This window comes from Mirounga leonina, unplaced genomic scaffold (genome assembly GCF_011800145.1).
Source record: "Mirounga leonina isolate KUSES-001 unplaced genomic scaffold, KU_Mleo_1.0 Mir_91, whole genome shotgun sequence".
Classification (NCBI taxonomy): domain Eukaryota; kingdom Metazoa; phylum Chordata; class Mammalia; order Carnivora; family Phocidae; genus Mirounga; species Mirounga leonina.
In genome coordinates, this window is record NW_023270839.1 from 39,905,492 (window position 1) to 39,932,694 (window position 27,203).

General features: G+C 38.4%; 1 protein-coding gene across 6 annotated transcripts in view; it reads right to left on the bottom strand.

Annotated features, from left to right (window-relative positions):
- Window positions 1-23,706, bottom strand: part of DPP8 (dipeptidyl peptidase 8) — a 64,429-nt gene extending 40,723 nt beyond the window's left edge. Inside the window, exons 1-5 of one of the 6 annotated variants that reach the window (XM_034994450.1) lie at window positions 23,513-23,706; window positions 21,617-21,754; window positions 19,156-19,425; window positions 17,163-17,275; window positions 1,072-1,245 (exon numbers count right to left, since the gene is read on the bottom strand). In XM_034994450.1, the coding sequence (XP_034850341.1) occupies window positions 1,072-1,245; window positions 17,163-17,275; window positions 19,156-19,425; window positions 21,617-21,653 (594 nt within the window). In that variant the 5' untranslated portion in view covers window positions 21,654-21,754; window positions 23,513-23,706. Of the gene's footprint in view, window positions 1-1,071; window positions 1,246-17,162; window positions 17,276-19,155; window positions 20,076-21,616; window positions 23,472-23,512 lie in introns of those variants that run through there. The other 5 variants (XM_034994451.1, XM_034994452.1, XR_004677335.1 and 2 more) reach the window with 5 other exon arrangements.
- Between the last annotated feature and the right edge of the window lie 3,497 nt (window positions 23,707-27,203).

A 27,203-nucleotide genomic window follows, 5' to 3' on the forward strand; every position in this document is an offset into this window, starting at 1 on the left:
AAAAAAGAATAGTTCTAATACTATGTAAAGAATTGCCTGGAGGGGTGTCTGGGTGGCTCAGTCATTGAGCATCTGACTCTTGATTTTGGCTCAGGTTATGACCTCAGGGTCATGAGATCAAGCCCTGCATCAGGCTCCATGCTCAGTGGGGAGTCTGCTTGAGATTCTCCCTCTCCCTTTGCCCCTCCCCCACTCATTCTTGCTCTCTCTGTTTCTCTCTCAAATAAATAAATAAATCTTAAAAAAAAAAAAAAAAAAAAGAATTGCCTGGAATAAAACCAAACATTTAAAACCATCTATTAAGATGGATTAAGTTTTTGGGGTGCCTGGGTGGCTCAGTCAGTTAAGTGTTCAGCTCAGATCATGATCCCAGGGTCCTGGGATCGAGCCCCACATCTGGCTCTCTGCTCAGCGGGGAGCCTGCTTCTCCCTCTCCCTCTGCCTGCTGCTCTGCCTACTTATGATCTCTCTCTCTCGCTGTGTCAAATAAATAAATAAAATCTTTTAAAAAAAAGATGAATTAAGTTTTTAAGGGAACCAAAATTAGACTGCCTTGTGATAACATTATCCCCAAAATCCCCCTCAGCATTTACTCAGAAAATGGGCATTGAATGCCCTTTACTAAATCTTCCTACACAGCAAGTGTTTTTAGCATTTCAAAAAATTACATATTGGGCGCCTGGGTGGCTCAGTTGGTTAAGCGACTGCCTTCGGCTCAGGTCATGATCCTGGAGTCCCTGGATCGAGTCCCGCATCGGGCTCCCTGCTCGGCAGGGAGTCTGCTTCTCCCTCTGACCCTCCCCCCTCTCATGTGCTCTCTCTCTCCTCTCATCCTCTCTCTCAAATAAATAAATAAAATCTTAAAAAAAAAAAAATTACATATTAATGTCAGTGCAAAAATGATTAATTCTTAATATTAGAAATTAATACTCATGTATCTTGTTTTCTTTACTATTAAATTTCTCACTTGGTGGGCAGATACAATTTTTTGGCTTAATTACCTTTCTGATTTGGATGCAAATAACCTTTAGGACCCAAAAACAGATTTAACAAATAGTAACACCAACTTACAGTAAATCCTTGTGGCCCTCCATCTTTTACATGATAAATTCCACTACCAGCTTGAAATAGAAATGTTCCACTTCCTTGGTGATAATCATAGGAAGCAATTCCAACAGTTCCAATGCGTTTTCTTTCTCTTAATAGTTCTTCTTCTCGAGAATACATTCCATAGTCCAGTGTTGCCTAATGCAAAAGGAAAGAGAAGTAACCTACTTCAGTCTTCTGAAAGCTTGCTATTTGCTTTTAGCAAAAAATTTCCAGTGAAATCCTAGCATCTCCCGTATTACTGAGTCTACATGTTCAATGACTCCAAAATATGCCAGTAACTCTGAGCAAACTAATTTCAAGAAGTCTGCTGAAAGATTTCCTGGTAGAGGGTCTCTAGATGATTACTGCATATAGTAGAGAACAAGAATTGTCTCATCACCTTGGCTTGGCATTCTAGACCTTCCACAACTTAAATGTAATTGAGCAGTGTTGCATGTAGTTAAGAGCACAGACTCTGAAACCAAGTGGTTTGAATCTAGGCTTTGACACTCACTAGAAGACTGACTTTGGGAAGTAGCTTAATTTCTTCAAAAGTAATTGTTCTCACTTTCAAAATAGTAATATATCATCTACTTCAGCTTTGTGAAGATTAACTTAGATAAAAACATGTCAAGCATTTAGCATAATGACTGGCATAGAGTAAGTTCTCAAGTATCAGCTGTCATTAATACCTTCCTACCACATCTATTAATACTCTTCTAATAAAACCCTAGATCAGGCTGATGTCATTGCATAAAACCCAACATATGAGTTGCTGCCTCCTGGTCTTTGTTTGTTCCACTATCTCCCTTTGAAAGGCTATTTTTCTTTCAAACATCCAAGTTTTACCATTATCCCAAAACTTTAGCTCTGATTCAACCTTGCCAAGGAAAGTTTCCTGATCCACTATGATGTACAGTTATCGCTTCTCTGAACTTTATATAAGAGTTATTCTCTCTTTTACTTATTTGACTATGGTATTGTTTTTCACTTTTTTCAGTATTTCTGACTAGAAATAGATTAAAAAAAACTTAAGAGCAGAATTTGTGTCATTTTGTTTTCCTACTTGCAGCATCTGTTAAAATCTCTCTCAAAGACTATTTGTAATTAATGACTGATGATGATGATGAGGGGTTTTCCTAAGCTAGAAATATTATTTGATACAGGTATAAAATTTAAAAAGGAATATAAAGAAAACAAATTTAGTAAGTGCTAACAAAAAAATTTACATCCACATTTTCCCTATGAGCTCCTTAATACTTTGAGTATGATAAATAAGGGAAGCAGACATGGTTTTTACTATCAAGGATACCTTACAAAGGAATCTAGATGAGTTCACTGGCAGGAATGTATTACTCCAAAACTAAGCTAGCACAATGAAAGTAAACATTGTTCAAGGATGGCAAATACATGTCTGTACTTGCAAACCTAAAATAATGTTAGGTGAGGATAAAAACGAGACAACCTGGAAATCTTGCTAAAAACCCACCTAGTTTTTTGTATTCATTGTATCACTTTTGTATTAATATTTAATTACATGTATATACATTTATACATGTGTGTTAGGCTCCAATAGAAAAAAACCTGTAAATTCAATGAACATATAGTTTTATTAATTCTGATCTCTTTAAGTATCTTTTTTTTTTTTTTTAAAGATTTTACTTATTTGACAGAGAGAGACACAGCGAGAGAGGGAACACAAGCAGGGGGAGTGGGAGAGGGAGAAGCAGGCTTCCCCGAGGAGCAGGGAGCCCGATGCGGGGCTCGATCCCAGGACCCTGGGATCATGACCTGAGCCGAAGGCAGACGCTTAACGACTGAGCCACCCAGGCGCCCCCCTTTAAGTATCTCTTAAGACTCTCCATTGAAGCCAAAAGCAACTTTGAGAATATGATTATATTTTAATTTCTCCCCTCATTCTCCCTGAACGTTACTGGACTTGGTCTGTACTTAATATGTCCTAATACTTAATAATCAGAACACAAGAAATTTCAGAGCTAAGAAATTAACTTTCACAAGAGAACTCTGTATTTATAACTTGGTAATTATAAGATTTGTTATTTGAAAGAACAACAAGCAAGATGATAAAAGAACCCTGAAAAAGATCAATTACGGGAAACAAAGCTCACTTTACCAGATATTTAAAAATTAAAACATGAATAAACATAATGAACAACAACAATGGTTCAGAATAGAAAATCTAAAATAGAAAGTCAAATATAGAAATTTATAAGAAAAAAACAGTAGGGGGCGCCTGGATGGCTTAGTCGTTAAGCGTCTGCCTTCAGCTCAGGTCATGATCTCAGGGTCCTGGGATCAAGTCCCGCATCGGGCTCCCTGCTTGGCGGGAAGCCTGCTTCTCCCTCTCCCACTCCCCCTGCTTGTGTTCCTGCTCTCGCTGTCTCTCTCTCTGTCAAATAAATAAATAAAATCTTAAAAAAAAAAAAAAAAGAAAAAAACAGTAGGAAAAAGATGGGACTTTTAAAATCAGTGATTACTGATTTAAATTTTAAATCAGAAATACTGCATAGCCACATGCAAAAAAAGATAACAATGGATCCATTTCTCACATATGCCAAATACATTAGAGATTTAAGTGTTAAAAATGAAACCAACTTCCACTTTTAGCCAAGATGGAGTAATAGGGACTTGGCTTATCCGCCCAGCCGAAACAACTAAGAAAATGAACAAAATACATGAAATAATGTTTTCAAGACACTGGACATTAGACAACAAAGGACAGTGATCTCTGAGAAATGGGAACCAAATGAGGTGAGCCTTACAGCTGTCCCAGTTAACTGCCCTGACAGTTTCCAGATGTTGGCATAAGTAGGGGTAGCCAATGGATCAAAGAAGAAATCACAAAGGAAATCAGAAAATACTTTGAGACAAATGAAAACACCATACCAAAACTTAAGGCACGCAGCAAAAGCAGTGCTCAGAGGGAAACTTACAACTATAAATATCTGCATTAAAAAAGAGATCTGAAATAAAAAACCTAACCTTCCCCCTTAAGACACTGGAGAGAAAGAGCAAACTAAGTCCAAAGCCAGCAGAAGTGAGAAAATAATATAAAATAAGCTGGAAATAAAACAAAGAATAGAAAAACAATAAAGCTCAACTAAACCAAGAGTTGTTCTTTGAAAAGATCAAATTTAGCTAGAATGATAAAAAAAAAAAAACCAACAACAGAAGACTCAATTTACTAAAGTCAAGAATGGAGGAGGGTCATTAGGAATAATTTCACAGAGGTAAAAAAGGTTATAAGGGAATAGTATGAACAACTGTATGCCAACAAACTCAATAATGTAAGTGAAATGGTTAAATTCCTAGAAACACACAAACCACCAAAACTGACTCAAGAAGAAAATAGAAACAGACCTCTAACGAGTAAAGAGACCGAGTTAGTAATCAAAAAACTACCCATAAAAGAAAAGCCCAAGACTAGATGGCTTTACTAATGAATTCTACCAAATGTTTAAAAAAATGAATACTCATCCTTCTCAAACTCTTCCAAAGAAAGAGAACAGGAGGAAACACTTTCCAACTCATTTGATGAAGTAAGTATTACCCAGACACCAAAATCAGACAAAGACCTCACAAAAAAAATGAAACTATAGACTAACATCCCCTAGGACTACAGATGCAAAAATCCTCAATAAAATACTGGCAAGCTGAATATAGCAGAATATTAAAAGAATTGCATACAACCAAGTGAGATTTATCCCAGGAATGTAAGCTTGGTTCAACATATAAAAACCAATCAATACAATGCACAATATTAATATAATAACGGGGGAAAAGTGATCTTCTCAATAGACACAGAAAAATCATTTGACAAAACCTAGCACTGTTTCATGATATAAGTGCTCAACAAATTAGGAATAGAGGGGTAATTTCTTAATCTGATAAAGGGCATCCATGAAAAACCCATAGCTAATATCAGTCTTAAAGGGAAAACCTGAAAGTTTTCTCCTCAAGATCAGGAAAAAAAAAAATGATGTCTGCTTTTACCACCACTATTATAGAGGTTCTAGCTGGGGTTGGAAAGGAAGAAGGAAAACTATTTCTATTTACAGATGACATGATATTATATATGGAAAACCCTTAAAACAACCTACAAAAAATTATTAGAGCTAATAAATGAGTTCAGCAAAGTTGTAGGATACAAGATCAATAAATATAAGTTGCATTTCTATACACTAGTAATAAACAGTCTAAAAATGAAATTAAGAAAATAACTCCATCTAAAATATCCTCAAAAGGAATAAAATACTTTGGAATAACTTTAAAGAAGTACAAGATTTGTATGTAGAACACTGCTGAAAAATACTAAAGATCTAAATAAATGGAAAGATATCCCATGTCCATGGATTGGAAAACTTCAGATTATAAAGATAGCAATATATGCCAAATTGATCTAGAGATTCAAAAAATGGCTATCATATCTGCCTTTTTTCCCCCAAATATGGATGAACTGATCCTAATAGTACTGATATGGAATTTCAAAACAATCTTGAAAAAGAGCAGCACTGGAGGACTCACATTTTCAAATTTCAATAGTACAAAGCTACATTAATCAAGACAGCATGGTACTGGCATATGGATAGACTTATAGGCCACTGGAATTGAAATAAGGGCCCAGAAATAAGTCCATACATTTGGGGTCAACTCAATTTCAACAAGGGTGTTAAGACCATTCCATGGGGAAAAAATAGCTTTCTGTAAGTGGTGCTAGGACCCACTTATGTAAAAGAATTCCACACGTAAAAGAATTAATGTGGACCCCTATCTCACACCATATACAAAAATTAACTCAAATAAATCAAAGACCTAAATGTAAGAGCTACAACTATAAAACTCACATATAAGAAAACAGACAAAAATCTGTGTGACCCTGGATTAAGCAACAGTTTCTTAGATATGATGTCAAAAGCACAAGCAATCAAAGAAAAAACAGAATGACTGTACTTTATCAAAATTTAACTGTGCGCATCAAAGAACGTATATTAGTTTCCTAGGACTCCTATAACAAATTACCACAAATTTGGTGACTGAATAAAACAGAAATTTATTCTCTCACAATTCTGAAGGACAGAAGCCCAAAATTAAGAGCTCAGCAGAGGGGCACCTGGGTGGCTCAGTTGTTAGGTGTCTGCCTTTGGCTCAAGTCATGATCCCAGGGTCCTGGGATAGAGCCCCGCATTGGGCTCCCTGCTCCGCGGGAAGCCTGCTTCTCCCTCTCCCACTCCCCCTGCTTGTGTTTCCTCTCTTGCTGTGTGTCTCTGTCAAATAAATAAAATCTTAAAAAAAAAAAAAAGAGCTCAGCAGGGTCAGGCTTCCTCCAAAGGCTCTAGGGGAGAATACTTCCTTGCCTCTTCCAGCTTCTGGTGGCTCTGGGGTTCCTTGGTTTGTGGCAACATAATTGTAAATCTTCAGATGATCTTTACCCTCTGTGTCTCTCTCAAATTTCCCTCTCCTTTGTCTTATAAGAACACGAGTTGGGTTGCCTGGGTGGTACAATTGGTTAAGCATCTGACTTCAGCTCAGGCCATGATCTCAGGGTCTGAATCGAACCCCATGTCGGGCTCCCTGCTCAGCGGGAAGTCTACTTCACCCTCTCCCTCTGCTCCTCCCCCAGCTCATGCTCTCTAACAGATAAATAAAATCTTAAAAAAAAAAAAAAATACTAGTTACTGTATTTAGGACCTACCCTATACCCAGGATTATCTCATCTTGAGATCTTTAATTACATCTGGAAAGACCCTATTTCTAAACAAGGTCACATTCATAAACACCTTTAGGATTTGGACATATCCTTTTGGTGGTAACTATTCAAACAATACAACACTATTAAGAAAATAAGCAAATAAGGAGCGCCTGGGTGGCTCAGTTGTTAAGCGTCTGCCTTCGGCTCAGGTCATGATCCCAGGGTCCTGGGATCAAGCCCCGCATCGGGCTCCCTGCTGGGAGGGAAGCCTGCTTCTCCCTCTCCCACTCCCCCTGCTTGTGTTCCCTCTCTCGCTGTGTCTCTGTCAAATAAATAAAATCTTAAAAAAAAAAAAAAAAAAGAAAAGAAAAGCAAATAAGCCACAAAAAACCCCAAACAACCTGAATAAAAAATGGGCTAAGAATTTGAATAGATATTTCTCCAAAAACACACAAATAGCCAATAAGCACATGAAAAGATGCTCAATATCACTAATAATTAGGGAAATGCAAATCAAAACCAGAATGAGATACCACCTCATACTCATTAAGATGGCAACTCTAAAAAGCCAGAAAATAATAAGTATTGGTAAAGATGCAGAGAAATTGGGACTCTTGTGCACTGCTAGTGGGAATGTAAAATGGTGTAGTGGCTATGGAAAACAGTATGGCAATCTCTCAGAAACATAAAAAACAGAGTTATATGATCCAGCAATTCCACTTCTGGATATATACCTAAAAGAACTGAAAGTAGGAACATGAAAATATATTTGTATACCCATGTTCATAGCAGCATTGTTTACAATAGCCAAAAGGTGGAAGCAACCCAAGTGACTATTAATGGATAAATGGATAAACAAATGTGGTATATACAAACAATGGAATATTATTCATCTTTAAATAGGATATTCTGACACATGCTACAACATGGACAAACCTTAAGTACATTATGCTAAGTAAAATAAGCCAGGTACAAAAAGACAAATATGGTATGATTCTACTTATATGAGGTACCTAGAGTAGTTATAGGAACGGAAAATAGAATGGTGGTTGCCAGGGCCTAGGTGGAGGGGTAATGGGCAGTTATTATTTAATTTGTACTGAGTTACAGTTTTGCAAGATGAAATTCTGTGGATGGATGATAGTGATGGTCGCACAACAATGTAAATGTACTTAATGCCAATGATATACATTAATGTACACTTAAAAATGGTTAAGATGGTAAATTTTATATTAATGTATTTCAGTACAATTTTTTTTAATGAAGATATAAGAACTTCAGATTAAGGTAAATGACGAATAGAAGAAAAAGGATGTCACAAAAAAATGTCTTATCCTCCATAAAGGAGAGATCAAAGCAACTGTATTTAACTGTATAGATCTAAATTAATGATTATAGTATTAAACACTTGTCAAAGGTAATTATGACCGATTTCATACTAATTAATGATTACTACAGTTAAAGAAAAAAGCAAAAAGAAAACTCACAGAATGGGAGAAAATATCTGCAAATCACCTATCTGATAAGCATCTAGTATCCAGAATATATAAAGAACTCTTACAACTTAACATTAGAAAGACCCAATTTAAAATGGGCACAGGACCCAAGCACAAAGAGATTTGTTCAAAAAACATACATAAATGGCCAATAAAGACATGAAAAAAATGCTCAACATCACTGATCATTAGGGAAACGCAAATCAAATGACAGATACCTCTTTACACCACTAGGATGGCTATAATCAAAATGACAGAGAATAATAAGTATCAGTGAGGATATAGAAAATTAGGAGCCTTATACACTGGTGGTAGGATTGTAAAATGGTGCAGCTGCTGTGGAAAAGCCATTTAGTACTTCCTTAAAAATTTAAACAGTTACCACAGGACCCAGCAATTCCATTCCTAGATATACACCCAATAGAACTGAAAATATAAGTCTACACAAAATTTCATACATGTTAAAAGCAGCATTATTCATAAAAGCTCAAAAGCCCAAATGACCCAGATATCCATAAACTGATAAATAAAATGTAGGATAGCCATAAAATGAAATATTATTCAGCCATAAAAAATAAATGAAGTATTGCTATCTGCTGCAATGTGGATGAGTCCAGTAAATACTGTGCTGAAAGAAACCAGTCATGAAGGCCCAAATAGTGCATGATTCCATTTATATGAAATGTCTAGGATAGGCAAACCTATCAAAGCAAATTAGTAGTTGCCCAGGTCTGAGGGTAAGCAGCTAGGTGGATGGGGAGTGACTACTAATGGGTTTCCCTTTGGGATGACAAAATGTTCCAAAATTAGATTGTGATGATAGCTGTACAACTCTGTGAATATACTAAAAACCACTGAATTCTATACTGGGATGAGTGAATTGTATGGTATGTGGATTATATCTCAATAAAGCTGGTAAAAAAAAATAAAAGAATGGAAAAGTACATTCCATGCTAACACTAATCAAAAGAAAGCTAGAGTGGTTATTAAATATTAAAGTAAATTTCAGAATAAAAAATACTGCTAGAAACAGGGAGGGTCATCTAGTAACAATAAAGGAGTCAATTTATCAGGAAGACATAGTCATCCTATCTATTTATGTATTTTACAACATAGCTTCAACATATATAAAGCAAAAACTAGTAGAGCTGCAAGGAGAAATAGTCAAATCTATAATTATGAAATGGAAATTTCAACATTCTCTCTTAAATAACTGATAGAACACACAGAACATCAGTAAGGACAGAGAAAATTTGAATGATACAATAAGCTAACTTCATCTAATGGTCATTTATAGACCCAATAACAACAGAACACATATTCTTTCAAAGTAAACACAGAACATTTACCAAGATGGATCATATTCTGAGCCATAAGACAAGACTCAAAAATTGGAAAAGATTCAAGTCATACAAATTATGGTCTCTGAATACCATGGAATTTGGTTAGAAATTAAATCTCTGGAGAATACCCAAATACTTGGAAACTAAACAGTACACATCTAAATAACTCATGGGGTAAAGGGAAAATAGAAAGTATTTTGAAGTAAATGAAAATGGAAACATGACATATTAAAATGTATGGGCTGCAGTTAATACGGTACCTAAAGGTATATTTATAACACTAAATGCCTATGTAAGAAAAAAAGAAAGGTCTCAAACTAGTAACCTCAGCCACCACTTTATGGAACCAGAAAAAGAACAATCGAAATCCAAAGTAAGCAGAAGAAAGGCAGTAAAAAAGATCAGAGAGTAAAACAATGAAATAGAAAATGACAGAAAAATTAATGAAACCAAATAGATAGTAACCCTAAGTCAGACTCATTAGAGAAAAAGAGAGAGAGGACACAAATTACAAGAAGATATCAGGAGTGACAGAGGAACATCACACAGATTCTGCAGACCCTAAAAAGATTAGGGAATATTATGAAACTTATATCAATAAATTCAATACCATAGATGAAATAGAAACATTCCTTAAAAGAGACAAACAACCAAAGCTCACTCAAAAAGAAACAGATAACCTGAATAGCACTACATCTAATAAAGAAATTGGATTTGCATGGGGCGCCTGGGTGGCTCAGTCGTTAAGCGTCTGCCTTCGGCTCAGGTCATGATCTCAGAGTCATGGGATCAAGCCCCGCACTGGGCTCCCTGCTCGCAGGAAGCCTGCTTCTCCCTCTCCCACTCCCCCTGCTTGTGTTCCCTCTCTTGCTGTCTCTCTCTCTGTCAAATAAATAAATAAAATCTTTAAAAAAAAAAAAAAAAGGGCGCCTGGGTGGCTCAGTTGTTAAGCATCTGCCTTCGGCTCAGGTCATGATCCCAGGGTCCTGGGATCGAGCCCCACATCGGGCTCCCTGCTCTGCGGGAAGCCTGCTTCTCCCTCTCCCACTCCGCCTGCTTGTGTTCCTGCTCTCACTATGTCTCTCTCTGTCAAATAAATAAATAAAATCTTAAAAAAAAAAAAAAGAAATTGGATTTGCAGTTAAAAACTTTTCCACAAAGAAAATTACAGGTCCAGATGGCTTCACTGGTGAATGCTACCAAATTCTTCCAGCAAATTAAAAGGAGGAAATGACTTCCAACTTATTCTGTGGCCAGCATAACACTGTTACCAAAATCATACATAATATGTAAGAAAAGAACTTTATAGACCAATATCCCTCATGAACATATAAAAAAAATTTAAACAAAATTAGAGCAAATTGAATCCAACAATACTTAAAAAGGATAATAAATCATAACCAAGTGGGTTTTATCCCAGGATTGCAAGGTTGATTTAACATTTAATAATCAAGTGATGCTTTGCCATATTAACAAATTAAAAAAGAAAACCTTATGATCTTTTCAACAAACACAGAATAAAACATTTAACAAGGGATGCCTGGGTGGCTCAGTCAGCTAACCATGTGCCTTCAGCTCAGGTCAGGATCCCAGGGTCTTGGGATCAGATCCCACATCGGGCTCCCTGCTCAGCGGGGAGCCTGCTTCTCCCTCTGCCTGCTGGTCTCCCTGCTTGTGCTCTCTCTCTCTCTGGAAATACATAAAATCTTAAAAAAAAAAAAAATTTAACAAAACTCAGTATCTCTTCCTGATTAAAATTCTAAGCAAGCCAAAAATAGAAGAGTACTTCTCCAGCCTACCCAAGGGCATTTATGAAAAACCTATGGCTAATAGATTTACTGATTAAGGACTGAATGTTTCCTCCCCTAAGATCAAGAACACAAGAACATCTGCTTTCACCATTTCTATTCAACTCTGTACTGGAGGGGTTAGCCAGTACAATAACCCAAGAACAAGAAACAGAAGGTAACCATACTGGAAAGGAAGAAGTAATACTGCCAGTGTTTATAGACAATATGACCGTTTATACAGAAAAATCCAATGGAGTCTACAAAAATCTAATGGAACTAATAAAAGAGTTTAGTAAGGTTGCAGGATAAGATCAATATATAAAAGCAATTTTATTTCTAAATACTGGCAATGAACAACCAGAAATTGAAATTAGAAAATACCATTTACAGTAGAATAAAAAATCTGAAATACTTAAGAGATAAGACTTATGAAAGACTGTACAAGACTGGTACCATGGTTGCCTGGGGATGGGTGGGAGGGGGAGACTACAAAAGGGTACAAGAAAACTTTTGGGGGTAATGACCGAGGTAATGGTTTCACAGGTACATACATATGCCCAAATCTACCATGTTGTATACTTTAATATTTGCAGTTTATTATGTCAATTATACCTCAATAAAGCTTTAAAAAATGAAACTATGTACGTACCAGATGAAAACATTAGTGAATTCTTTTATAATTTGGGGGTAGAGAAAACTGTCCTAACTCTGATAAGACACAAATTCTAGGAGCAATAAAGACCAATATATTTGATGATATAAAAATCTTTCACATGGCTAACACACACACACACACACACACACACACACACACACTGCCCCACCCCACAATAAAGTGAGTAAAAATACAAATGACAACCTGGGAAAAATATTTGCCAACCAAATCACAGACAAAAGGTTAATATCGCCAGTATATAAAAGGCTCCTAAGAATGAAGAAAGAGGCCCATCACCCTGTAGAAAAATGGGTTAGAAATACGAATAAACAGGGCGCCTGGGTGGCTCAGTCGGTTAAGCGACTGCCTTCGGCTCAGGTCATGATCCTGGAGTCCCGGGATCGAGTCCCGCATCGGGCTCCCCGCTCAGCAGGGAGTCTGCTTCTCCCTCTGACCCTCCTCCCTCTCATGCTCTCTGTCTCTCATTCTCTCTCTCGCAAATAAGTAAAATCTAAAAAAAAAAAAAAAGAAGAAATACGAATAAACAATATACAGAGAAAGAAATGCAAGTAACCTTTAACTATATAAAAAGATGGTCAGTTTTGTCTCTAACAGAAATGCAAATTAAACTATATTGGGATACCATTTCCATCTATCAAAGTGGCAAAAATCAAAATGTCTGACCATATATTATGTCAGAAAGCCTATGGGAAAACAGGTACACATGTCTTGCTAGGGGGGATTCAAAATGGCACAGTTCCTATGGAGGGAAATTTGGTACTCTCTAGAAAAATTACAAAAGCATATACCTTTCGGTCCAGAGATCTCATTTCTAAGAATCTAGCTTAAAGACATACTGGCAAAAATATAAAAAGTTGTATGCTCAAGCCATTTCACTGTGGTACTATTTGTAAGACAACAATTGAAAATAACTGAAATGTCCATCAATATGGAATTGGTTGAATATGATTAGTTTGCACAACACAACACAAATTTAAAAAGAAATAAAAATTATGTATAGATTCCTATGAAGTGGTCTGAAGAATACACTGTTATATGAAAACTGCAAGGTAGAAAAAATGTATATTTTATGTTACTATTTATCTAAGGGGGGATTATGAATGTCTATATACTCACATTTAAAAAAAAAAAAGAAGGATAAGCTATTTAAAAACAAAATGGCTAGAAGGAGAGGGAAGGAAATAGGGTAGAGGAGACAGGGAGCTTTTCTGAATATACCTTGTTTTGTGGATTTGAATTTGGAATGCTGTAACTATTTTATAAAACAAAATTCAATTAAAACTAAAGAATTCCAACACTTGAGAACAAAATGAAGCAAATGCACCTCACTGCATAGAACTGGTGGCATAACCACACAGAGAACAATTCCAAGTTACTGCTGTAAGTAATCACAATGTTGATTCCTTTGTTATTTTTAAACTGTTATGTGTGTACTATGGGGTAATTATGTTGAGCAATGAGTAATTATGTTGTTGTTTAAACTGGGATCTTTGGCATCTGAGAAAGGAGATTCATACATAAGATAAATGAGGTTAAAGAAAAATCCTGTAGTGTAAAATGTGAATTAGATGTATCAGTCTGAACTTATAGTTTATCTGAACTGATATGGATTCATATTGACACCTACATTTCAAACACACACACACACACACACACAATGTATATATTCCCTTGTGTGTTCAATAAAAAAAAACAACAACAAACAAACCCAGAAACAATCACCAATCCAATAATAACGAACATCCCTAGTACCCAGATCATGGTCTCTTAATACCAATTTCCTCTAAAGGAACCAGAGTTCATGGGAGAAATGACTGACTCCAAGCATGGGATAGGCAATGTTTAAGATGAACGTAGAACATTTTCATCATATTAGCAAGGATCATGTCAAAAGGATCTGACATGGGTATTATGTTGAGTGAAATAAGTCAAACAGAGAAAGACATGTATCATATGATCTCACTGATATGAGGAATTCTTAATTGTAGGAAACAAACTGAGGGTTGCTGGAGTGGGGGGTGGGGTGGGAGGGATGGGGTGGCTGGGTGATAGACACTGGGGAGGGTATGTGCTCTGGTAAGCGCTGTGAATTGTGCAAGACTGTTGAATCTCAGATCTGTACCTCTGAAACAAATAATGCAATATATGTTAAGAAGAAAAAAAGAAGAAGAAGGTAGCGGGAGGGGAAGAATGAAGCGGGGGAAATTGGAGGGGTAGACGAACCATGAGAGACGATGGACTCTGAAAAACAAACAGGGTTCTAGAAGGGAGGGGGGTGGGAGGATGGGTTAGCCTGGTGGTGGGTATTGAGGAGGGCACATTCTGCATGGAGCACTGGGTGTTATGCACAAACAATGAATCATGGAACACTTCATCTAAAACTAATGATGTAATGTATGGGGACTAACATAAGAATAAAAAAAAAATAAAAAAAATAAAAAAAAAAAAGGATCTGACATGTCAAGTTGAAGGGGCTGCCACCAGCCAATAATAAGACAATTTGTACAATAAGAATAACTATCAATGTATCAAAAAAATCAAACAAGTTTTTAAGTTTATGCAGATACAAAAAAACCCCCAAAACCACGAAAACACAAACACCCCTCCAAAAACCCTCATTCATCACCTATGGAGGATTGCAGGAAACAAATTATTTGAAAAATGATAAAGGAAAAGAATAAAACTTTATCCTGCCTTTTTATTATGAACTACACATCAGGATAACTGAATAACTGTTAAACAGTAATTTCTTTCTATAGCAGTATTTCAGCTAATAAAGAAGGAATGATAAAATATCACCATTTTATAACTCCTAATGAATTAATGGATCTTGGCAATGATCAAAGGGTGCCATCATCATAAGAAGAGAAATAAGACTCTATATGCCTCTTGATGGGAAGCACACCTTAACTATGAAATATTCTTTCTTTTAAACTATCGTAGAATATATAAAACATAAAATTTACCATCTTAGCTATTTTTAAGTGTACAGTTCAGTAGCGTAAAGTACACTCATACTGGTGTGTAACCCATCTCTGGAACTTTTTCATTTTGTAAAACTGAAATTCTCTACCCAATAAACAACAACTCCCCATTGTTCCCTTCCCCCAGCCCCTGGCAACCACCTTCTACTTTCTGTCTCTGTGAATTAGACTACTTTAGGTACCTCATGTAAGTGGAATCATATAGTATTTGTCCTTTTGTGACTGGCTTATTTCACTTATCATAACATCTTCACGGTTCATCGATGTTGTAGCATATGTCAGAATTTCCTTCTTTTTTAAGCTGAATAATACTCCATTGTATGTATATACCACATTTTGTTTATCCATCCATCTGTCCATGGACACTTGGGTTGTTTCCACCTTTTGGCTATTATGAATAATGCTGCTATGAACATGGGTGTACAAATATCTGTTCGAGACCCTGCTTTCAAAAAAAAGCAAACCTGGGTCTGATCAAGTTTCTAGATCTAACTACCTATTCATATTTACAGAAAATACAGGGGACCAAAAAATACATCAAATAACACCACAGATAAACAATCAGCAAAAACAGACCTTTCTTCAACAAAGTGCAATGGGGAAAAAAAAAAAGGATGGAGGGCAAACCAATCAATTAAAACAGACCCATTAATCAATTGTAAAATAGGAACATTATTTAGATCTTGATTTATAAAAATCAAGTATAAAAAATTATAGTTAAAAATCAGGGAAATGTGAACACTAGTTGAATATTTCATATGAAGAAAAGATCAACAACTGTTTAAGTTATGATAATGATACTGTGATAATATCTAAGAAGAATTTGTACCCTTGAGACACACACTGATTTATTTAGGAATGAAACAACATATCTGGCTCTGCTTCAAAATAATCCAAGAGGTGGGGGTAGGGATTGCGTGGGGGGACTGGTAGGGCTACAATGAAATGCAAAGAGTTGATAATTGCTGAAAATCACATATGATTCTACTAGTTTGAAATTTTCCATAATAAAAGTTTAAAATAAAAAACAACTTTGAGGGCACCTGGGTGGCTCAGTCATTAGGCGTGTGCCTTCGGCTCGGGTCATGATCCCAGGGTCCTGGGATCGAGCCCCGCATCGGGCTCCCTGCCTTTCGGGAAGCCTGCTTCTCCCCCTCCCACTCCCCCTGCTTGTGTTCCCTCTCTCGCTGAGTCTCTGTCAAATAAATAAATAAAATCTTTAAAAAAAAAAAACACACAACAACAACGAACAACTTTGATTTATTAATTTGCAAACTGTTCCATGAGGAAACTACCATTATTTTGGTTCTTTCTGTTTTAAAGAAAAGTCACAAGCCTATGTGAAAAACAACAGCCCTGATAAATAGTTACAGTCAAATGATTAGTTATCATGGAAATTATTTTTTTAATTCCTAAGAATAATATCACATTTTAGTTCATTTAACCCAAAATGCTATTTAATAAGGAAACACCCAATGGAGAATAATAAATGAGAACCAAATGGGCAATTACACCCAAATTATCATCTTGTTCTTGGGGTGTTTTTAACTATTTGCTTTTTGTGTAAAGATAAGATATTGAGGAAAAAAACAAACAAAACAAAACAAAAACAACCCTTAAGCTTTGATTCTACATAAACTGAATTCTATATTTAGAAACAAAAACTGAACTTAGTACCTTTCCTTAACCCTTAACTTAGCAGTTACTAAGTATTAGAACTACAAATTCAATTTAAAGATTTAAATAAAAAGCTTTCTGGAAATATAATTACTTTTATATGAACAACTCCTCCCCCCAAATGTGAGAACTATATAACTAACAAGTTTATAGAGGGGAAAGGTGATTAAACAGAGAGAAGCTAGTTTTAAAACTCAGAATTATAATATCCCTTAGTTTCAGATGTTGAGAATTAAATGGAATTTAACAGTCATACATTCAAAACTATAAAAATATTTTAATTCTTTTTGAGTCACCTCTACTTCAAATATAAAACCCCACTTGAATTTCTGCCTCTCAGTAAAGGCAGTATCTGAAAATGTACACCAATCACAGGAACAGCATTGTTTAATCCTACCTGAAAAAGATCCAAAAGAGGCTTCCAAGAGAGCATTAAGACTGCTGCTCTGTTGATGGTTTTGGGAATTTCAGAATAAAACAATGTATTTTCTCTGTTCTCACCAGACATAGCTATAAGAGAACACAATCATTTAAAAATTATTTTCAGGGACGCCTGGGTGGCTCAGTCGGTTAAGCATCTGCCTTCAGCTCAGGTCATGATCCCAGGGTCCTGGGATCGAGTCCCGCATCGGACTCCCCGCTCCACGGGGAGCCTGCTTCTCCCTCTGCCTCTGCCTCTCTCTCTATCTCTCATGAATAAATAAATTAAAAATCTTTAAAAAAAAATTATTTTCAAAAATAGCAATCTACTGCAATCACAGTCTAAATACATAATGCTTTAAAAAAAAAATTTATTGGGGCGCTTGGGTGGCTCAGTCGTTAAGCATCTGCCTTTGGCTCAGGTCATGATCCCAGGGTCCTGGGATCAAGCCCCACATCGGGCTCCCTGCTCTGCAGGAAGCCTGCTTCTCCCTCTCCCTCTGCCTGCCTCTCTGCCTACTTGTGCTCTCTCTCTCTCTCTCTGTCAAATAAATAAATAAAGTCTTTAAAAAAAAAAAAAGATTTATCCATTTTTACAGAGAGACAGGTATCAAAATATCAAATAATCAATATTAAAAGAAAAATCACAAATTTCTACATGACCAAAGGCACTAAAGGCTAAAGACAAATTAAACCTCAGAGGAAAATATCACAATGGGTTAATTCCCTCATTACACCCAAAAAAAAAAAAAAAAAAAAAAAACTTTAAGAAGAAAAACACCCACAATCCAATAAAAAATAGATAATGATTATAAATAAGTCACAGAAAAAGAAATACAAATGTCTCTTAAATATGTGAAAAGATGCTCAACCTCACTTAGAATTAAAATTACAATGATTGGGGCGCCTAGGTGGCTCAGTTGTTAAGCATCTGCCTTCGGCTCAGGTCATGATCCCAGGGTGCTGGGATGGAGCCCTGCATCGGGCTCCCTGCTCGGCAGGAGGCCTGCTTCTCCCTCTCCCACCCCTGCTGCTTGTGTTCCCTCTCTCACTGTGTCTCTCTCTGTCAAATAAATAAATAAAATCTTTAAAAAAAAATTACAATGATTAACCTTGTTGAAGGATAACTTGGCAATATCAACCAAAATTCAGAATACACACACCTTTTGTCCCGGCAATTCTACTCTTTGAAATTAGTCCTATATATAAATTCACAAATTCACAATGATCCACTACAGTGATATTCATTGCCTCATCTTTTGTAACAGTTTAACAGAAAAACCTAAATGCCCCTTATTAGAGGCATGGTTAAGTAAATATGGCACAATTATATAATGGAATACTCTTAAGTTATTAAAAAAAATGCATCTGTAATTACTGATGTGGACTAATGCAGAGAGTATCTCTAAAAAAATATATATGTACATGAGTGAAATAACTTTGGAAGAAAGAAGTAAACCTACTTTTAAAAATTTAATAAGCAAAGGGCACCTGGGTGGCTTAGTTGGTTAAGGGGCTGACTCTTGATTTTGGCTCAGGTCATGATCTCAGGGTTGTGAGGCTGAACCTGTCCTTGTGGAGTCTGCTTGTCCCTCTCCCTCCCCCTACCCCTCCCCCTGCTCATGCTCTCTTGCACGCATGCTCTAAAATAAATAAAATTTTTAAGAAAAATTTAATAAAGAAGTCAGTAGCATAATATATCTAATTTAGGCAGATGTTAAATGTGGAGTGAATAGGCTCAGGAAAAAGACACCAAAACCAGCCTTGGTTTAAAAAAAATGAAAGCAGCAACTGTTGAGAGTGGTTTTACTGTTTGTGTTCCTAATCTGACCATTCCTAAGGAAAGGCATTTTGTTCCTTTAATGGAACATCATTGATTCATTATTTATTCCCCAAAATTTGAGTGCCAATTGTATCTATATTTTGAATTAAGAAAGCATTTCCTCTCAGAACTATGACTTCATACTCACCAAGGTAATATATCCTGTCTGAATGAGGCCCATCTGGATCATTCCTCTTCACAAACATAAAATCGTGTGGTGCCTTAGCCATCATGTAGCCATGATATTTTCTGGTATCAGCAAGGAGCTTTTTAAGCTGACTCCAGGAATATCGCTCAACATAAAATGGCTCCAATTTAGGCCGATCCTGTGATTCAATATTCTCCTCACAATCTGCAGTTTCAAAGATCTCAACACCCAGCTGTTCTGTTTCCATCGCTGCTGCCATGTTGCATTTTCCTAGAAAAATAAGGCACATGAAGTTGTTCACAGGCCTGCCTTCTTTTATATTAATGGAATGACAGTCTGATAGTGGTCCCCCCACCAAAAAGGCAAGGAAAAAAATGCTCTTCAGCATAGTTGCAACGAAACCTAGTAAGAAAAGTAATAGCTCCACCTTCTCGGTGTTCAGTTTAAAAATGAGATTTTTTAAAAAAATGAGGTCATGTCTGTTTCACTGTGACTATAAATCCCTTTAGGAACTTTTGTAAAAGGATGTCCTTACCTATCTCTTGCCAAAATTCCTTTTTTCTTTCCCACACTGGAAGGAAACAGGCCATATGCCAGTTTGCTCCATCCAAGAGCATGTCAATAGTGAATCTAAATGTGCTAAGGGAGTTAAGTGTTTTTGCACTTAAAAAAGTAACACATTTGATAAATGTGGACTTCAGTTAACAGAAATAATCACGACCAATTAGAACAGTAATAAAATTGCAGCAAACAATGTACTTGTAATAAACTTCCCAGGGCACTTACCAAGATAATATAAATACTGTTTCCGTTTAAGTGGAACTCCAAACAATAAAGGACTTAACTGGCTGGTACATTTTTCTTTGTCTTCTTGCCTAGACATCACTATCTTATGATCACTTTTGGTGACTATAAGGAATTTATGTAACTATTATTGCAAATTATATAACTTTTACTCTCATGATTAAATGGGAGAAAAAAGATACTATCTTCAAGCAGCTTTAATGAGGTGAAGTAGTTTATGCAAAAAGCATTTAATGTTTGTACTATTGATATTCTGACAAAAATCTGAACCCAAGTTTGCAAATTTTCCAGTTCAACCCCAAAACAGTGTTAATATTTCATCTACTAATGATACTTCTTTTCATTTTACAAATTCAGAGGGGGATGTATTTTCCTTTATCTATTTCAATATTTAAACAATATTTCAATATTTAAAGCAGTGACGTATCAGAAAAAATAAGAAGTGTTATAACAAGCCATTGTGTGATATTCTGCCATGCATTATTCACGAAACTATCAAAAAGAAGCAACATAAACAAAAATTTTGGAGCAACCTGTGGATTTGGGAGATAAACAGATTATATTTATGTAACTACCTCTAGAACAACAATCAATGAATGGTTGTATATTTAATACGATGTCTTTTTTTAAAGCTCAATTTCCCAGGTTAACAAGAGTCCAAGGTAACCACCAACCGCAGAGAAAAAGTAATTAGCAGGCGTGGGTTGTGAATTAGTCCACCAGGCAAGCATTATGGCATGCAAAATGAAATGAACTGGGTGGCCAGGATAGTGTGTCTTTTTTTACGGTACAGTGAACTGTACTATCATTTTCAGTGTAACAGTAGCAAAAGCGACCAGAAAACCCATTCAAGAATTTATCAGGTATCCAACCTGTAACATTACTACAATGGGGCTTTTACCTCCAAGGACCAAAATCCAAACAGCTCAGCAGAGAAAAAGTCATTTAGCTCAACTGCTACTTAGCACACTGATAGTAAGTGGCAGTATATGAGAGTGGAGGCTGCCCATCTAAAAGCTAGTGGGAGGCCTATTTTCTATCAAATATGTCAGTGGATCTAGCTTGATTTCTAAGAGTTAGGGACAAGTGAGAGAAAAAGCTACACAAACCATGCTCATTATCCTCAACTCCCCAATTTTTAAATTTGGAACTTCATGTCCAAACCACTGCTCACAAGAATAAGGCTAGGGAATAAAACCAGGAAGCTCAGCAGGCAGATTTCCCAAGGCTTACTGTCCAGGTTCTTGAGTCACCATTAACTTGACATCTCTCCTGTGCCAAAGTTGCATTAGCTCGCACTCATTAATAGCGAATTACCTGCTATTCCTAAATTGTACTAGGCTTCTGGACTATTTCTGCCTCTCTACACACATACATACACACACAAATTTTTACAGTTCAAACGACATTCTACTACTCTGTTTATAGTAAATGAATATCCCACATTTTCTAGGATATTTTAGTAATTTACACAAATGTGTAACAAAATGATTTAAGTTCCAGATTTCCATAACACCGTATATTCAAATACATTCTCAAAGTGCTAATTTCAAAAATTGGAAAAGAGAATCCGCATACATTTTCAGCACATATATGTGCTGCATATACGTCACTGCCCCACCTACCTCCTCACTTAAGGCCCTTCCCTCGTGCCTACCTGATTGTATTTTCATCTGCTCAGATCTCTTCCACATTCAAAGAGATCTTTTTTCAAGTGACTCAACTTCAAGCATAGATCCCTCTGCTCATCTTGCTCTCTTCTCACAGGAGTCTTTCCTTTTCTCACCATCCAATCCTGCTCACCAGGATAACGAAATAAGATATAAGGCTGTTGATCATTATTGAAATGGATCGTATGTGGCCAAAACGATTAAATCTAAAGTCCCAAATAGTATATAGAAATATTCTTCTTGGCGTAATATATAATTATATATAATGCCTGCATTATTTTGTATCTGTATTTTAGATTATCAAAATCATAATTTTTAAAAAATTTCAGAAATGTATAGCCTAATTTTCTCAAAAGGATATCCTAACAACAGTGTAAATCCTGACATCTAGATGTACATTAAAAGGAAAATTATGGAAGAACTTTAGAAAGTATAAAAGGCACACAAATGTGAGGTTACTCAGGTGGCTATTGCAAATCCTCAAAAATGACAGATGATTACTAACATTTATTTCTGTGTGCTTGGTCCTGTTCCTGCTTTTACATTAATAATACATTTGTATTATTTTACATAATACATATTGAGCTGGTTGGAGACAGAGGAGACTTGTAGAACAACCAAAAAGAGTTATAAAACAGGCCATTTTTGTGGAAAGGGAACCAACTTGAATTTAATAATTTTTTCATAAGACCAAGAATGTGCTATCCATTTTAAGTGCATTCCACTTTTGCTCCTTTCCTTTCTAGCTATAGTCTGAAAATAACTGAATTAGGTAACTTTTCCATAAAAGGAAGCATTAAGTTGTTCTGGAATTCCAGTAAAAGAAAGAAAAAAAAAAAAGAGGATCTGTGATTACACTTGTTATTTCATTATCAGTTTTAATTCTGGGCTCTCATAGCCCAAGTAGGTGATGGAGAGAGATGTGGTGAGAAAAGCTCGGGGCAAATGGAGGGAAAACAGTGAAGTTATGCTAGTCTAAGAACAATGGACTAAGATGTCAAGACACGGTCCCATGCACTAAGCCCCTCACTCAGAGCAGAGCATCTTGGGTTAGAGAATAGCTTCAGAACTCCTGAATCTGGACGTACTCAACTGTCATTCTTATTTTTAACCCAAGAGCCAAAGAGTCGTCCAGTTGAACCCCGCACGCCTCACTGAAGCCCAGCTATTTCACTCTTCCGGGTCCACAGCTAGTTGAGAGGTTCATTATCACTGAGTGGGACAAAGATCTTGAAAGCTATGAATGGGGAAGAAGAAGAGAGGTGTAACAGAGAATGTTGAGAATGGGGGGACGCCAAGTCTTAGAAGTCTCAGGAGAAAGTGTGCGAGGGCAGAGTTGCAAAGAGGGAAAGAAATGTATCCATCCTGCCCCGGGGTGTGTGAAATAGAATGAGAAGGGGCCGGTGAGCAGGGAGGGAATCGACCTAGAGTGAGGCAGGAGGAAGGAAAAGAGCACCGGCTGGGAAATCAGAAAAATCTCAGTCCGAATCCGATCCGCCACAGTCGAACTTTAGGCAGATCCCTTCGCCTGTGCGGGCTTCCGCTTCCTCATCTGCAAGCCCGGGCAATACCCGGCTCCCAACCCCAGCGAGGCTCAATTAAGATAACGGACGTGGAAGTCCGGAGGCCAGCACCCAGCCAGCGCTCAGGGGGCGCCCAGTGAACGTTGGTGGAATCGGAATCTGAGAGCCGCGGCTTCCTCTTCCGGCAAGCGGGGCCTCGCCACCAGCTCTGACCCGCGCAGCGCGGCGCGCCGGGTAAACCGCAGGGCGGGCTAACCCCGAGAGCGCGCCGGGCGGCTCCCCGGTGAGGCGGAGCGGGCCCGCCGGGCTGGGGCCCAGGCCTCGCGGGCGAAGGGGAAGGAGAGGGGGCGGATACTGCACCTTCCCCCCCGGCCCCGCCCGGAGCGTCCCGACGCGTGCTACGGAGCGGGCCTGCGCCGCTTCATGCCGCGCCGCCTCCACTCCCGACCCCGCTGCGGCGGCTTCCTCGGCGACCGAGCCGGTGGTAACCCAGGCGGTGAACACGGCACTTAAAGGCGGTGGCGGCAGCGGCAGCGGCGGCAGCGCTCGGGCACTTCCGGTTCCTCGCGACCCGCCCTCCGACCAGCGAAGGCTCGGCGGGGCCAAGAAGGGCGCCGCTCCCTGCTGGGTGGGGTGCGTTGCCACAGTGCAATCTAGTGGCCGGAGGAACAAACCGGGCGCCGGACGGGGGACAGATGTGATCCAGAAACAGGCAGCGACTCGCTAGAAGTCACAGGACGCACTGTGGCGCGTCTCTGCTTCTTCTTTTTTTTTTTTTTTAAAGATTTTATTTATCTATCTGAGAGAGAGAGAATGAGAGACAGAGAGCCTGAGAGGGAGGAGGGTCAGAGGGAGAAGCAGACTCCTTGCCGAGCAGGGAGCCCGATGCGGGACTCGATCCGGGGACTCCAGGATCATGACCTGAGCCGAAGGCAGCCGCCCAACCAACTGAGCCACCCAGGCGCCCTCTGCTTATTCTTTTTTTTCATTCAACAAATATATATTGAGTGCCTGCTGTGTGCCAGGTAGAGTTGTAGATTAGAGCAAGGAGCTGGCCACCGAAAATCCCTGTCCCTGAAGGAAGATGACAGAGGGGAGGGACCAAGGCCCGGGGGTGTCTTTTATTTTTTATTTTTAAGATTTTATTTATTTATTTGACAGAGAGAGAGATCACAAGTAAGCAGACAGGCAGGCAGAGGGAGAGGGAGAAGCAGGCTCCCTGCTGAGCACGGAGCCCGATATGGGGCTCGATTCTGGGACCCTGGGATCATGATCTGAGCCGAAGGCAGACGCTTAACCGACTGAGCCACCCAGGCGTCGCAAAGCGGTTCACTGCTGTGGTGGAAAGAAACCTGAACTTGGAATCAGAAAGCTTGGCTCTCATACTAATTAGTTATCTTTAGCAGGTCACTCAATCTCTTTGTGCCATTGTTAATCTGTAGAAGAGATGTAACAGATTAGTTACAATTAAGGAAAACCATATGTATCACAGTAATACATAACGATGAGGAAAGTGGGGACTAGGGCAGGAAAGTGAGTGACTTGCAACAAGAGGAGTTCCTTTTATCCGAAATCTTTGTCCTATTTTACACCAGACCTTGTCTGAGAAAAAGGGAACCAGGCATGATTGGGAAAGTGGCAGGTGTAGAACAGAACAATAGAAAAGAGGGGCTTCCGGGCGCCTGGGTGGCTCAGTTGGTTAAGCGACTGCCTTCGGCTCAGGTCATGATCCTGGAGTCCCAGGATCAAGTCCCGCATCGGGCTCCCTGCTCAGCAGGGAGTCTGCTTCTCCCTCTGACCCTCCTCTCTCTCATGCTCTCTCTCATTCTCTCTCTCAAATAAATAAATAAAATCTTTAAAAAAAAAAAAAAGAGGGGCTTCCCCTCTTTCCTATATTACAAAGAGCAATGTGTCAGAGGTATGTATCATTAGGATTTATTATAATGGCACTAATAAAATCCATTTAGGTGCCACATTCCATTCCTCATTGTGTAGTTACTCACTTTGAGGCTTTTTTTAGTTGGACTCCCTTAAAAGAAAAGTACAGTCATTTTCACTGGGACTCCTCTGTGAATTTTCTGCAAATGACCTGAAAGTAGGTTTTAAGGCTTTGAATGCACATGCACATACTAACAAAGTACAATGTAATATCTTGCAGTTCATTTCTTTCAACCAAGTGTTTGTTGAATCGCTGCCATGTGCCTATCACTGTTCTAAGCACTGGGGCTGCAAGAGTGTATAAAGTAAACAAGATCCCTTTGTGCAGTTTACACCCTAATAAGAGGAAAAAGTCCTCGCAAAAAGCAAGCAAACAAAAAATATATGATTTTATGGATTAAAAAAAAAACAAGCTCTGGAGAGGTTAAGTCACTTGGCTAATTATGGATTGATCTAGATCAGATTTCTTGGTTTTCAATCTTATTTTCTCTATGGTGGGCTTAAAAAGCCTCAAACCAGAGAAGGCTGTAGGGGAATATCTCCATCATCTACCCTGGCAACCTTGCATGTATGTATCTCCATAGGCCTCACGGGCCTTGAACCAAAGCTTCTCTGAGTCTTAGCAGAATGCTTTGTGATCCTCCCAGAACGGCAGAGGATGGAAGGCTTATGAGGATCTTAGGGCAATCTCCCCTGAGTGCTTCTCATCTCCCAGGTTCTGATGAGGTGTGGGCTTTGTGCCCCACGCCCTCAGAATAGAGCTGCAGAATATAAGAATCACTTAGCTGTAGTCCAGAGTGGGCTCCTCGGCAGCTGGGTATCCCACAACTTACACTGCAGTCATCTGGCCCCTTCTGTTTCAATATTCTTTGTTTGGATTTGTGGGACAAGGACCACTGGCAGCTGGGACCTTAATGCATTCTTCCTTTGTTGTATAGGTAAGTAATAAACTGTCTGAATCTGAGGTGGCTCCTTGTATCTTTACTGGCTGACTCAGTCAGGCCTGGGTCTTGCCAAGCTCGTGTGTGTGCTTGCCAAAGCCTAGTCGGCTTTTTGGGGCCCTGTGCTCTAGGAACTCGTTGGGAAAAGGCAAGTTGTCTAGCATACGAGTCTGAATAAATAGCATGGCAGCGTTGACACAGATCTGTGCCTGCCTAACATCACAGTCATGTTCTGGCATAATGGAGGGCAGGCAGGAAGTGTGAGTAAAAGTTAGGGTGGCAAGGTCAAGGGAGAACCATTCCTAGGGAAATCGGGGCTGAATCCGGAAGCCATGCCTGTTTGAGGCAATCAGGTCCTTGTCTGGGTCTGGGCTTATGTTTTAGAGACCCCGACAGTTTTCTACACTGGGCGTCAGCAGAGACCAACCCACCAGTCCTTCTGTGTGTAACACTCCATGATCTTCGAGCAGTGGTATTTTTCCTCTGGTACTCATGGGTAAGAGCGTGCACTCCTGGAATCAGCCAGATGTGGGTTCACATCCTGGCTCCTCTCCTTACTGACAGTGATATTGGGCTTTCCTAAGCTTGATTTCTCTCATCTGTAAAATGAGTTCGGTAACATCACTGAAATGAATGAATGAAATATATAATGCATCCAAAGTGCTTAGCAATGCCTGGTGCACATTAAGCATTCCATTTATTAATTATATTCATAAATGGTGGTGATGATGATAAAGATAACAGAAACTTTTCCTCTGAGGAGGTAGGAAAGGAAAGAAGAGGCAGCAAAGGTAAACATGAGCCCTGGATGTGTCCCAGAGATCTACTACTGAGGCTGGGACCATATCCCCAGGAAAGACCATCCTGGCTCTGTCCCCTCGGCCCTCTGATTTTGTTTACACACACACACTATATCTATACCTATACTTAAAATCAAAGAATCACGGAATCAACAAATTGGGAGTGATTTTGGAGATGATTAAGCCTAATTCTTTTATTTCACAGAAAGAAAAACAAAGACCCAGAGAGGGAGTGTGACTTGGCCAAAGTCACACAGCTACTTATTAGCAACTCTCACATGGATCTTCCAAAATCAATTGACCACATGTGTTAATCTTTTCCTAGGTTTAGAGCATGGCCCAGACCACAGGACGAGAAAGTTCTGGGAACTC